We start from the raw sequence: 15,204 nt of genomic DNA, 5'->3' as shown, positions 1-15,204 counted from the left end.
CATCAGCCCCTTCCTGGCTTTCACTCTTCAGATCTGCCTCTCTCCACGAACCATCCTGCCTCTCGTGACCACCATATATTTGCTCCATCATGGTGCCTGGCACTGTGTGGTCGTGGTGGTTTCTTCTCTCTGCCTAGGGCAGACGGCCCCAGGTGGGTGTGTGTGTGTGTGTGTCCATCCCCGCTCACCGCTCCTAATGGTCCCCTTCACCAATCTAGCACCCAGTTTGGCTCTGGGGCTTTAAAGCTCTTTCCTGGGCAAATAGACCTGTTGTTTCTTTGCAGTCTGCAGCGCTCTTCCGGAGAGGTTTGTCCTTTGCCACACACATCGTCAGCTTCCGAGTGTAGACCTGAGGGATCTCTGCCCAGATGTGGGATTCCTGTTTGTGTCTCTCATTCCATTGATGGCTTTCACTGGTTTCCACACAAGGCTGATGCTAGCTCCCCTGCCTTGAGAAGGCTGATGCTAGCTCCCCTGCCTTGAGAAGGCTGATGCTAGCTCCCCTGCCTTGGGTCATCATCTGCTAGAGCTGCCCCGTCTCATCACTGTCTCAGTTTTCTAATGGCTTCTAACACATTAGGGGTGTTTTCGCTCTCATTTAAGAAGTCGTAGATGTAAAGCAAATACCCCCGGGTCTGAAGGCTAGCCCTCGCCCGTATGTCATGGATGGGGAACTTTAGAATTGAAATGTGTCTTTCCTTGACAAACACAGCAACATAGTGGAAGCACTGAGCGCCCAGCTTGGGAAGCAGCCTGGCAGTGTGGAGAGCTTGTTTGCCTTGACTCTGAACAAAGAACCAATCTTTAGGAGACTCCCTTTCCCCATCTTAAATGGGGTGGGGTGGGCTTAGAGTCTATCTTCAACAGCTGTTCATAAGGATTCGTTGACTTAACCAATTTAAATGCCTGATAATCATACCTTAGGACCATTAGAAAGTGCCATAGTATTTACTCCACAACTAAAATGAAGGCATCTCAGAGTTCAATCCCCAGGACCTTGCAAACTGGGCTGAGATACCTGAGACACCTCCCACACACATACACACTAGAAAGAGAGAGGGAGAGAGAGAGAGAGAGAGAGAGAGAGAGAGAGAGAGAGAGAGAATAATTTGAAGGTTATAACATGCTTTGCTTCTGTCTCCTTAAGGTCCAGACTACATCAAAGACCACTTGCCTAAAGTCCACCAGCATACTGCCTACATAGGAGAAAAGCGTCCAGTGTTAGAGAAAACCGGAGATCTCAGATATTTATTGAGATCTGCCCCAAACCGAAGCCTGCCAGCAAAATACAAATATGAGTATGTTGGCGAAATTGGCTGGGGGATTCCAGAGTACTGTTTCATCAACAGATCAAGACTGGGGAGCGGCTTCCACATCAAGGTACTGCTCTTAATTTCAGTCTTCAGAGGCTCCCGCGTTCTGATTCGAATTGATTCATGGCGAGTTTGCATCATAGGTAACGTCAGGCCCTTAGTCACACTGAGAAGCATTTAAGCTCTGCAGGAAGAAACTGCTGGTGTTGGTGATAAACGTACTTATTAGCAGCACGGCCTTTAGCCTGATAGACGAGAGGGGAGACACAAAGACAGTGCCACCGACAGAGCGCATCTCTGCGTCAGGGTCACATGCGTGCGGGGGGGGGGGCCTCTGCACATGTTCCTCGTGCTGGCTCTGCTCCGTGAGTGGGCCGTGTCGGGGAAGTAGGTGGTGCTGAATCTCAATCTGCAAAGCAAAAAGCCACCAAGTGTCAGATCTTGAATGTCACCGTGCTGAGCGTGCTGTGGCGGTGGCCAGGGCTCTGTAGTTTCGAAGCCCTGTCTTGTTCCCTTTGGAAGGCGTGGGCCGAGGCAGGTGCCCACACGGTCATCTCCATAGAGAGAAGGGGAAGTGCTTCTAGAAGCGGTGTCTGAGAAGGCCAGTGTATTCACAGACAGGCTTCAGCACCTTCTATATGCCGGTGATACAGATAGATAGCATCACACAGTGGCTACGTTTCCAGATTTCCTCACATTGTTTTTTGAAATTTGTGTGTGTGATGAGTGTGTGTGATGTATGTATGTGGTGGGGGGGGTGATGTGTGTGTGGTGTGATGTGCGGTGTGTGTGTGTGATGAGTGTGTGTGATGTATGTATGTGGTGTGGGGGGGATGATGTGTGTGCGGTGTGATGTGCGGTGTGTGTGTGTGATGAGTGTGTGTGATGTATGTATGTGGTGGGGGGGGATGATGTGTGTGCGGTGTGATGTGCAGTGTGTGTGTGTGATGAGTGTGTGTGATGTATGTATGTGGTGTGTGGGGGGTGATGTGTGTGCGGTGTGATGTGCGGTGTGTGTGTGATGAGTGTGTGTGATGTATGTATGTGGTGGGGGGGTGATGTGTGTGCGGTGTGATGTGTGGTGTGTGTGTGTGTGTGTCTGTGTGTGTTGCACAGAGACTGGTCTTGCGTGGCAGAGGCTTTAAGCCATGGTGCTTTCTGTTTGCCCTTTCTTGGCCCTGCCGTCTTCCTACAGGCCCAGCTGTCTCCCGAAACAATCTTAAACAGCTTCCTTTTTTGCCTTATCATACTTTGTCTTCACAGTTTATTTTATTTTTTTCAATTGTCTGTTTTTCAAGACAGGGTTTCTCAGTAACTGTGGAGCCTGTCCTGGAACTCACTCTGTAGACCAGACTGGCCTTGAACTCACAGAGATCCGCCTGCCCCTGCATTTGGAGTCCACAGGAGTTGTTAGGAGGGCTGATGAGAAATGATCAAATGAGCAAAGCCCACCAATATCAAAACTATCCAACTTAAGTAAGACATTTTTATAAGGATACATTATAGGAATAGTTAGCAAATATGCCTTGGAGCATGGTGAAAATTAACAAATACATTGTAACTGATAGAATGCCCCAGAAAACAGCCTTATTGTGACTGCTCCTGTCAGCCGTGAGCCACATCTGTCTCCCAGAAAGAATGTTTTGCCCTGCAAGTACCCTCCACAGCTGGATCCCCACACATAAGCTGCCTCCTATCCCCCCACCCCCAGCCCACTCCTGTAAGAGGCCTGACCAGGTCCCTGGCTTCACACATTTGCACCCCAAAGGAAGTTTGATGCTCCTCTCTGCTGTGCTATAAACGGTCTAGACAAGTGAGGCCAGCCTTTGCTCGCTCTCTAAGAGAAAAAAGTTTAAGACCCAACTTTATATAGGCAATGGATAAAAACTGTAAAATAAATACTTAATAACCATTGTCATTCCCCCACCCACATTCTCCAGAACTCCTAACCAGAAAGCAATAATAATTTTAAAACATCTTATTTTTACACGGCGTCTGCCAAAGTTTTCTTTCCTTTTAATTAAAATATAATTATGCCATGTTTCTCCCTTCCCTTTTCTTCATCCAGCTCCTTGTATGTGCCCACCCCCAATGTTGGCATTATCACATACCTGGCCGCCTCCTCTTTAATCTTCAACACTTCCTTAAAGGACTTAGAGCTATACAGGAAGGAAAGCGCCTGAGAGTGATGACGTATGGTAACTGGAGAGGATGCGCCTATTAGCAGGAACCACCTACACTTGCCCTACCCACGAAGCCCTTTGCTGGGGCTGCCAATCTTCCCCTCCAAATCCCAGCCCTGATTTCCTGTGCATCCAAGGTCAAACTTTAAGTCTAGACTTGGTTTCAATTCCTTGTGAACCCATTTAGTTCCACCACTCAGATCACGAATTTGCATTTGGAGATATACATATCAGTTCCGTGTACGCAAACCCGCTACAAAGTTTGTGAGGTGTAAGGAATCAGATTCAATGGGACAGGCCTGTAATCCCTTGGGGGGATTATGGTTTGGGAGGCTGAGGCAGGGGAATCATTCAAGGCCAACCTGGGCCACGTAGAGAGAAAAAAGAGAGAATAAGAGGGCCGAGGAAAAGAGGAGAGGGAGAGAGAGAGAGAGAGAGAGAGAGGCAAGGACAGGAGGGGAGGGAAGACAAGGAGAGGAGGAGAGAAGGAGGGAAGAGGAAAAGGGGGAGAAAGAGAGATGCAATAGAGGTAGAGAGAGAGAGGTCTAGGGACAAGAAATGAGAGGAGAGGAGTGGTGATGTCAATAAGGTCACCTTAGAGGACAAAAGGTGCCACTTACCTGACGTCTCAGTCCACTGCCTGTTATTTTTGCTCCCTGCGACTTCTCCCCATCTATAGCCGTTCTTTCCCCATCCTACTTCACATCAAAATGGCCACCTTTCATGTCTGGTTGTGGCCACTCCTCAGAGTGTAACATGTGATAGCTCCTCAGAGAGTAGCATGTGATAGCTCCTCAGAGTGTAGCATGTGATAGCTCCTCAGAGTGTAGCATGTGATAGCTCCTCAGAGTGTAGCATGTGATAGCTCCTCAGAGAGTAGCATGTGATAGCTCCTCAGAGTGTAGCATGTGATAGCTCCTCAGAGTGTAGCATGTGATAGCTCCTCAGAGTGTAGCATGTGATAGCTCCTCAGAGAGTAGCATGTGATAGCTCCTCAGAGAGTAGCATGTGATAGCTCCTCAGAGTGTAGCATGTGACAGCTCCTCAGAGTGTAGCATGTGCTAGCTCCTCAGAGAGTAGCATGTGCTAGCTCCTCAGAGAGTAGAGTAGCATGTGCTAGCTCCTCAGAGAGTAGCATGTGATAGCTCCTCAGAGTGTAGCATGTGCTAGCTCCTCAGAGTCTAGCATGTGGTAGCTCCGAACTGCAGTTTTTACACAGATTTTTCGCTGAATGCTTTTTATAGCTCTGCAACTGTGCTTCCTAATCTGAGCTCCAGGTCTGTCTGAGACCAGCAGCTTGGATGCTCAGGCACCTCCAAGAGACTCCTGAGAAAGTGCCCTGGGCAGCTGCCCTCTACCCGGAACCCCTTATTTAGAGCAAAAGGGGCTCCACAGATCATGTGACAAATTATCTGGCCTGAGCAGTGAGATATAATAACCTCCATGCCAAATGTCAACCTGAACACTTAAACACTTGCCACCCTGTAGAGGCCAGTGAAATAAACTCCTAAGAACCCCTCGTCTCGTGTGTGCATGTGTGCATGTGTGTGTGTGTGTGAGTGTGCATGTGTTTAGCTATTTCTAGTATATGTGTTACAGTACCACGGTAATGCATGCATCTATCAACCAGGAAAGCCCATTGCTTTTGTTATTATTTCAGATTTAAGAGCAGGGCATTCTTCTTGTTTAAATGGATTTGGCCTCTGTCAAACTATGTATGTCATTTCTACAATACTATCTGGAGCCAAGCGAAACAGCGTCTGTGGCCTTCTAATGGCCTCTCCAGCGGGGTGCCTCCTCACCCCGGCCTCGCTTTAACCCGGACCTCAGCAAGGTCAGCTGACTTCCTGCTGCCCGTTTTCTGCTCCTGCACTCTGACCTCATGCAAACTGATTTAAGTCAGTTGCTTTCCCCACAGAAATGATGTCATGCTGGACTTGGTCAGCCATTCTTCATTGGTATGATCCCCAGGACAACATTAAATCAGTTCGCCACAAGATATATTGCAACCATTGTGTTTTAAATATAGTAATCCACCTGTATATGTATACGTGAGGTGGTTAATACATCTTTTCCAGGCTTTGAGAATTCTGCCCATTTTAACCGCCACAAATTCTATCAGCATGCTCGAGGTGGGGCTTCTTTTGACAGTTTAATGACATTTGAACCGATTTCTGTTGAGATGCTGAAGTCCTTCATGACAGTTTATCCTAAATCGGTTGCTTTGCTGGGCATTTTCCTTGCTAGCGAATAACTTAGGGACAATAAACAAGAAAAGAGCTACAGGAGCAGTTCAATGAGAACACGCTGCGGTCCTCTCTGTTAACATCTGGCAGATGGGGAGACTGTGGTGTGGACAGGTGAGCTCCATTCCTGAGGTCACAGGCACTGCCTGACAGAGCCAGGGTTTCAACCCTGTCATGCCAAGCACACAGGGAGAGAAGAAGATGTAGGAAATGCAAGGCCGGGCTCCAGCTGCCCCAGTAACATGCACATCCCTGTGGCCAGTGTTCTGGACCAGTTCTAGTCGCCACTTGGCTAAAGCATGTAGCTTTTTCTGACATAATTCTGTCAGTGTTCTCCCCACTTCCCACTCAGTATTGTTTACACATAAGTACACCCCGTCTGTAATATGAAGTTGTTCATAGGGACTAGGCAGATGGTGGATGGAATAATAATTTGGCCATGCTTACCTTTGGGATTTTAATTTAAGAAGCATTTGAAGCCTTTCGGAACAAATCGGATATTATCAGTAGTATTAGAGGGGCCAGAAAGACAGGGTCTCTCGAAGACGACACTGTCTTTCTTTGTCCTGGGCAGTAAAACATCAATCTCCTCTTTCTCAAATCCAACTACAAAAATTATTGCCCATGTGGAGCTGCTAAAAATATAGAACACATCAGAACACATATTTTCAGAACTTGGGGGCTTTCTCCACATCCCAAAGATGTACATTTATCTGTGGGTTCATTTGGAATAACCGTAAATAGTCCCCAGCTTGAGCCTGCTATGGTGGCGCTAAGGACTGAACCTAGGGCTTCCTGCGTGCGAGGCAAGCGCACAACTGTAACCCCAGTGTCGGAGATTTTAGACGTAAGATAAAGCTGCTTCCTCTTTCCAACCAAGTTGTAAAAGAAAAATAGAAAATGTTTTTCTCTAAAACAGTATGCGTGGGCTGAAGAAACGGCTCCCCAGTCAAGAGCACACGCCGCTATTGCAGTTCCCAGCGGCCGCAGAACGCAGCTCCCAAGTCTGCACCCCAGCTGCAGGGCATCCGACCCTCCAGTCTCCATGGACACCTGCACTCTCTCTCCCACACAAGTGTCAGTAATAAAAAATAAGTCTTAAGACAGCTATGCCTCTGGAGTGCTTTGTTCATTCTGAGATTGGATGGGTCCAGTGTTCAGGTCCCAACTTTAGTTCTTACAGATATGTGCACCTAAGAGTTTGTGGTTTAATAGAAAAATGATTATTACATTAACACCTTCATTCTCAAGTGCTGGATACAGTAACACACTTTCAGGAAGCGCTTGGTGTGCCATGTGTCCATTGCTGGTGAGGGAGAAGAAACCCTCTCTTTTCCTTGAAAATAATATAGTAACACCATTTACCTTTTTCAACCCTGATGTTGTGTTTTCTGCCGTTTTACAAAGTTTGAATTTATAGAGTTCCACAAATAAGTAGAAGTAATTTTCTTATAAAAATCTTAGTTAAATCTGAACCTCCAGAAAAATACATGTCTAATCCTGTGTAGACAGGCTTATGAAGAAAAGCATGTTAGTGTCAGCCAGGAACAGAAAGACACACAATCTCACTCACAGCCAGAATCCCCAAGTGTTGGTCTTATAGAAGCTACCAGAGACTTAGAGGGCACTGGTGTTGTAGAATATTATTTTAAGGTGTGTTAGTTTTGTTTATGCTGTGTAACATTTGTTTAATGATGTAAACAAATTATTATGCCGCATTTGTTTAACTCTGTGAAGCTGTGGGTTTTTTGCCTCTCTAGAACACCTGGTGGTCTAATGAAGAGCTGAACGGCCAGTAGTGAGGCAGGGGAAAGAAGAGGAGGGGCTGGCAGGAGCAAGTAGAGGAGGGGCTGGCAGGGGAAAGAAGAGGAGGGGCTGGCAGGCAGAAGGATAAATAGAAGGAGAAAGGAGGAACAAGGAGCAGCTAGAGAACAAAGAAAGAAGGATGTCAGGGGTCAGTCACACAGCCAGTCACACAGCCACAGTCACACAGCCACAGTCACACAGCCAGTCACACAGCCAGTCACACAGCCAGTCACACAGCCACAGTCACACAGCCACAGTCACACAGCCAGTCACACAGCCAGTCACACAGCCACAGTCACACAGCCACAGTCACACAGCCACAGTCACACAGCCAGTCACACAGCCACACAGTCACACAGCCACAGTCACACAGCCACAGTCACACAGCCAGTCACACAGCCACAGTCACACAGCCACACAGTCACACAGCCACAGTCACACAGCCACAGTCACACAGCCACAGTCACACAGCCACAGTCACACAGTCACACAGTCACACAGCCAGTCACACAGCCACACAGTCACACAGCCACAGTCACACAGCCACAGTCACACAGCCAGTCACACAGCCACACAGTCACACAGCCACAGTCACACAGCCACAGTCACACAGCCAGTCACACAGCCACAGTCACACAGTCACAGTCACACAGCCACAGTCACACAGTCACAGTCACACAGCCACAGTCACACAGCCACAGTCACACAGCCACAGTCACACAGCCACACAGTCACACAGCCACAGTCACACAGCCACAGTCACACAGTCACAGTCACACAGCCACAGTCACACAGCCACAGTCACACAGCCACACAGTCACACAGCCACAGTCACACAGCCACACAGTCACACAGCCACAGTCACACAGTCACACAGTCACACAGCCACAGTCACACAGCCACAGTCACACAGTCACACAGTCACACAGCCACAGTCACACAGCCACACAGTCACACAGCCACACAGTCACACAGCCACAGTCACACAGCCAGTCACACAGCCACAGTCACACAGCCACACAGCCACACAGCCACACAGTCACACAGCCACAGTCACACAGCCAGTCACACAGCCACACAGTCACACAGCCAGTCACACAGTCACACAGTCACACAGTCACACAGTCACACAGCCAGTCACACAGTCACACAGTCACACAGCCACACAGTCACACAGCCAGTCACACAGTCACAGTCACAGAGTCACAGTCACACAGCCAGTCACACAGCCAGCCACACAGTCACACAGCCAGCCACACAGTCACACAGTCACATAGTCACACAGCCACACAGCCAGTCACACAGCCACACAGCCAGTCACGGAGTAAGAGTGAAGGTAAGACATACAGAAGAAAAGGAAAAAGCCCAGAGGCAAAAGGTAGTCAGGACAATTTAAGTTAAGAAAAGCTGACCAGACACAAGCCAAGCTAAGGCTGGGCAATTATAAGTAAGAATAATCCTCCATGTGGGAGCTGGGTGGGCGGGCTCTCCAAAAGAGCAGAAAATAACAACAGGTTGAGGTGGGTTGATCCGTGGATACTGCGTTGGAGTTCAGGGGCAGTGAGCGACTAGTTCATTTGGAAACAAGCATGGCTCTCTGGGTATCATAGCAGCCAGAGGCCTGAACTCTTGGCTAAACCTGCACCTTTCCTCACTCAACAATGTGACTTTTGCAGACAGTAGTTGGTCAATCAAAAAATACATCCCTGTTTTCTATCATTTTTTTATTATGATGTGGAAATATGGGAAGAAAAAAGAAAAGGAAAAAATCCTACGAACCTGTAAGGAGATGTTATCCCTTAATTATAAGGATAGCTTAAAGTACCTGGATTATTACAGGGCCTGATATAAAATCCTGAGTGTATTTCTAATGTAAGCATTAACTTTTCCACCAACCAATAAAATTAAGCTTCTTAAAGTCAGAATTAAGCACACTCCACAGACTTCCAGCTGACATTAGTGGATAATAACAAGAACACCAGAAGCTGAGAATGGATTTATGAGCCTAGAATACGCTCTAGCAAAAGTGGTCTGACTCCACAGTTAAATTTTTGGTTTATTGTTGAAGACTTCTGCCGTTTGTTCATGATCTAATATCACAAGCACAGATGGGGCAAATGCCAGGACATCTGCTTTCTAAATCTGGCTTTGATCCTCCCTTAAGGTCACTGGAGAAAAGTCCTTAAAGCATGGTAAACTTGCAGTGATCGCTTCCTCCGTGTGCAACACTTGCAGAGCCCTCAGCTACGGAGACAAAAATGCAGAGAATGTAGAGTGAATGAGAGCAGGCGTGTGGCGTTCTCTACGCTTCCCCACATTTGAATCCTGCAAGCCATGGAACCTCAGCCAAGCAGGATAGAAAGAATTCATTAGGTAGATGATAGAGGGGCCTTATGCATGTGGCCCCAGCTCTGTGTCTAGGCACAAAGAAAATAGTGCTACAATCGGAGATTTCAGAACCTCCCTCGGTAGGGAAGAATTCATTGGTGAGGGGGCTTTGCTCTGTGGTGTTATGTGAGAGCCAAAATTATGTTTTAATGACTATTTGTTCTTAAGAGATAAATGAAACAAAAATGCCTCTAACCTGTAAGCCTTTTGTCCAAGGAGAGATAATCTCTGAAATGCTGGAGGCTATTTGATAGTACTGTGCGTGAGAATGGACCGCAGATACACAACGAAACCCACTTTAAGAGTTTTTATTAATAAAGAGAAAGGAAAGCGAGGGGTGCACAGGCGTCGAAAGAGAACGTGAGGCGGGCATGTCCGCTTACTAAAGGTAGCTCAGCACAGGCCTATAGAGGCTTAGATGGTCACGGCATGCATCCATATAAATTAACGTGGCCAAGGCGCGCATGTGCATAGATTATGTAGGACGTAAGGCCCTAGGGTGACTAGGCAGTTTGCCTAATTGCTGATGGTGCGTGCGCAGCCGTGGGACCCCGGAAATGTTAGCACCTAGGGTGACTAAGCATTATGCCTGAATGCTGATGACTGTGGGACCCAGAGGTGATAGAAATGACAATATTATTGTTTATATTTTTATTCTCCTAAGTTTGTTTGCCACAACTGTACTGGGTGTGCTTGACTACATATAGGCGAGAAATGTCAGGAGTACGTTTGCCCCTGATTGGAAGTACGAGAGAGGTAGGCAGGCAGGAAGTAGGCCAGGATATATGCTCACCCCTGATGGGGAGATACAGAGTCCTGATGGATTTGCCTTTATTAGCCTCTGCAAAATGTGACCCCGGAATGGTCCTAACCAGAACCCATCATCCTGGCCAGTATGTAATTAACGCTTGCTTCCAGTTTGGCTCAAAAATTGCGGAACTGGTCTTTCTCTCACAAATCTCAGGTTTAATAGTTGTTATTGCTGAAGTTTATAAAGTGATTCCTGCCAGGCACTGAGGTCCCAAGCCACACTCCACAGGGCTGTGAGGAGCTTCTTTGGGTTTGACTTCTACCGAGAATATCAATAGCATACATTTCTCCATCCTGGTGTTTAGCACGGGGTAGATGCTGATCCAGAAGCGATGAGACATGAAAACCATTTTTGTTCTCATGCAGAGTCTTTGCTATTCACAGAGAGCAAAGAATTTTTAAGTGTGCATTAGATTAGTAACCATTCCACTCCCAGCTAGTTGAATACAATGGTTTGAAAACCTTTTATTTTTTTTTCCTACCTTGGAAAATACTTTTCACAATGAGGGAGTCTGCTCCTAGCTGTAGAGCTAATTGGACAATTATATGAAGGGAAAACTCACTTTTTAACTTCAGAATCAACAGCAGTAGCAATGTAATCAACACATCCCACAAAGCCAAGCGTGAATACAATTGCAAATGAGGCACTGGTTATATTTCAGAAACTACAGCGATTGCCCTTGGAGATTTGGGGAGCTCCTGGTAGCTTCAAGTGTAGCGTCTGCTCAAGTTCAGACCCTGATAGGAATCACCAGTGGCATTAGAAGGCCAGTTATCAGAACTACTCCAACAAAGAAGGGTCTGGTTTTTCTCTAAAAGAAAGTTCTAGTGTATTTAAATGGAGGTACGCTATAACAGGGGGAGGGGAACAATGCCTCATCTAGACACCAAAAACTATTAAATATAAAGCCCACACCAGGAGCTGTTTAATAAGTGGGGTCCCACAGACTTCAAAATGTTACAGGCTAATACCTATTGCTCTTGGTCACCCCCAGAACCTGACAGTGAGACCCTATTGCTAAAGACAACACATACATGTGTCATAGAACATGTGGAAATCAAGCTGGTACTGATGAGGATGCTTCATACCCACTGGATAGTGTCACGGTGCTGAACGGTGCCGTACAATGCTACCGGAAGAGAAAAGTAGTCTTCAGTCTTACCCAGCTGTAAAACCTACAAGCTGCCGTGACAACCAAGCTGGCAGGAGATGTGGCAGGTGCAATAGTGGCACGAACGAACATTATGAGAGCCAACCACTTTCTGGCCGGATTTAAGGCCAGCTACACAGGATGGAATTCATGTGTGGCACTGCTGTGGAAACCAAGACCCTGTGTCTAGGTAGCTCATAGGCCCTAGGGCAGAGCCTACGACTGTGAATCTGCTCAATGGCCAGAGCGGAAGGATTTTTATCTTCCCTCTTTTCTGCCAGCTTTATTTACTAGTATTTTCATAACGCCTTAAGTTTCTTACCTATAAAATGGAGAGTGTATTGCTTTTCTACTGTTACATAGCAAATAGTCACAAATTCAGAAATGTAATGGCATACCATGTCTCTGCTTCCAGATCTACAGATCTGAAGTCTGGGAATGGCATGGCTGCCTTGCTGCTCAGGTCTCCCAAAGCTAACATCCGAGTATCTCTGTTATCTCTTCCATGTTCATGTGGTTGTGACAGAGTCTGCTTCACTGTGGTTGTAGGGATGGGTGTTAGCCAGGAGACATCCTCCCGGAGAATGCCCAGATTCCTAACCACATGACTCTTTCATGCTTAAGGCTACTAAGGGAAATCAATGCTCTCAGCATTGAAGCCCCTAGGCAGAAGTAGAAATTATGATTCTCCTGCCTGGCCTCCCAAGTAACTGGGACTACATGGCTATGCCTACCGCACTGGGCAAATCCCTTCTTAAATTCAAAGGACTTAGGGTCTTGATTATACTTACAAAATTCCCCATCAGCGACCATCTGTGTGTAGATATTTGATGGAATATCTGGAGAATGCATGTTTACCAGGAAATGAGAATTCAGGGGGCCATTGAAACTCTGCATACCACAGGGTTAATAGGAAACCCTTAGAGTTTTGTTCTCTGGATTAAGTGAGGTATGTGTGCATGGTGCTGGCATAGTGTTTCACACAGCAGGGCTCAACAAATGGCATCCAGGGGCTTTCATATTTCTATCTGCTCATCTTTTTCCACCGCAGGGCTATAGGCATGGTAGAACCGTGATAGAATTTGCACACCACTTGGATACACACCAGGAAGCAGCAATTCCGGCTCTAAAGCTAACACACTCACAAAGCCCCGTGTTTACTGCGTGCTTAAAGTTGATTAATTGGTTCAAATTATTTGAAACATTGCAGTCAAACAACAATGGCAGAAACATTCAAACTCATCTGTAACGGGGCACAGAATGCAATGTGGGTCTCTGCCTTGCTCTTCCTCTCTACAAGAAAAGTGCATCGCGGAGTCTAAGCCTTAACTGCTGACATTTTCCAGAAAGAACTGTTTTGTTTCAACCCTTGCACTGAATATATAATGAATACTTCAGATGCCCCATTCTTGCAAAGGCCTTTATGCCCTACTTGATTCAATAATTCCAGTCTGAAATAGGCAACATTACGCAGCTTAGTGGCTCAGTCACAACAATGAGGGTGCTTATCACAGGCTGTGGGAAGAAAGACACCTAAGGGGTTAACAGTAATATTTTGCAAATTGAGGCAAGTAGAGAACAAACACATTAACATACAAAAGATCGCCGGAGGGGGTACCGTGGGGGACTGAGAGCCCAGTGTTACCAAGGAAGGAGGCTGGGGAAGAAAACCTTAGTGTGTACACATTCTCAAAAACACATCATCCGGTCTACTGATAAGAAAGCCCCTAGCGACAGAAATGGGTAACATCGGCCCTTCCAGTAAGGAACGCTGGATCAGATACCCTCGAAAAAGCATTGTGGAATATCCTAACAAAGCAAGGATTTCTCTGAAAAACAGCCCCACAGGTCACCTGAGCATGGCAGGGTTGCAGTAGAGGAAGGTGGGAAGTAAGAGGGAAGTGGCTTTGTCCCTAGAACTAGCCCCAGACTTACGCAATTAATTTAACTCAAACTTAGCCAATTTATTCCTGCAAAAAAATGTGTTTCACTCACAGTGGCTAGCTGGCATTTCCTTTTTACTAATCCCTAGACTTGTTTAAACATGGTTTCATAGTAAATGTTGAATTTTTGACCTATAATTATATTTGTTAACTGAAAATTTTAATATATAAAAATTTCACAAAAACATTGTGTATTGGGGGCTGGAGAGATGGCTCAGAGGTTAAGAGCACTGCCTGCTCTTCCAAAGGTCCTGAGTTCAATTCCCAGCAACAACATGGTGGCTCACAACCATCTGTAATGAGGTCTGGTGCCCTCTTCTGGCCTTCAGGCATACATGCAGACAGAATATTGTATACATAATAAATAAATAAATAAATAAAAACATTGTGTATTTATGGATTGTATAAAAATGTTAGAATTTTGTTTGTTTATCTGTAGTTCTGGGATGAAATGTAGGACCTTGTGTCTACTGGGCAAGTGCTCTACCCTTGAGTGACATCCCCAGGGGACTAATCTCTAGATCAATATTTTCTTTATTATTAATAATGGACCAATATAAATGTTTATATGATTGTGAATTCAGTAGGTTTAGCACCTTGGTGAGCATGGCTACTCAAATAAGTCAAAGTGTGTTTGTTAATAAATTAAAATGCAAAAGGGTGAATGTATTTAAGATAAGTTTTTGTTTTGCTTGTGTGTATATATATATATATATGTGTGTGTGTGTATGTGTGTGTGTGGTTTTTGTTTTGTTTTTTGAGACAGGATTTCACTGTAGCTTTGGAGCCTGTCCTGGATCTAGCTCTTGTAGACCAGGCTGGCCTCGAACTCACAGAGAGCCATCTGCCTCTGCCTCCTGAGTGCTGGGATTAAAGAAATATGCCCCCACCACCCGGCAATAAAAAGGGTTTTGACACGAACACAGTAACTCTAAGAAAAGCAAAGACTTCTTAGCATTTCTGACAAGAAGACGTCGTGCTTTTGTTATTATATTTTGAATAGCAAAAGATCAAAGAAGAGCATCCAAAGAAAATCGTAAACTTACTTTTGAATTAAGTACGCTAGGAATCAACCGATACCATGACCTTTCCATTGTTCGGAGGTCACCACTTCCGCATTGCCTGTTGACTAATGGTCAGTTCTGCATTAAACTCTTAACCAGCCTCTTCCGTTGAACTCTTGCTTTCTGTGTGGGGGTCAAGACTGCCATTTTTGGTCACCTGAGCAAGCAGGTACATTAAGGAGGTAGAGCAGAAACAACTATTACAGGCTGGCAGCAAAGCCGTTCCGAGCAAAGCCTGGGCAAGAGGAAGAGGGGAGATGTGAGAACCTCCGGGTCTGCCAATTGCTGCTGAACGTTCAC

The 15,204-nt window shown here is 46.1% G+C and overlaps 1 protein-coding gene across 1 annotated transcript in view; it reads left to right on the top strand.

Moving 5' to 3' along the window:
- Spmip2 (sperm microtubule inner protein 2) overlaps positions 1-15,204 on the top strand; it is a 104,123-nt gene that overhangs the window by 51,163 nt on the left and 37,756 nt on the right. Inside the window, exon 2 of the mRNA XM_087899451.1 lies at positions 1,148-1,380. Within this exon, the coding sequence (XP_087755577.1) occupies positions 1,148-1,380 (233 nt within the window). The remainder of the gene's footprint in view (positions 1-1,147; positions 1,381-15,204) is intronic.

Source organism: Myodes glareolus, chromosome 20, assembly GCF_982192425.1.
Source record: "Myodes glareolus chromosome 20, mMyoGla1.1, whole genome shotgun sequence".
Lineage (NCBI taxonomy): Eukaryota > Metazoa > Chordata > Mammalia > Rodentia > Cricetidae > Myodes > Myodes glareolus.
This window is presented reverse-complemented; position numbering and strand designations above follow the sequence as displayed.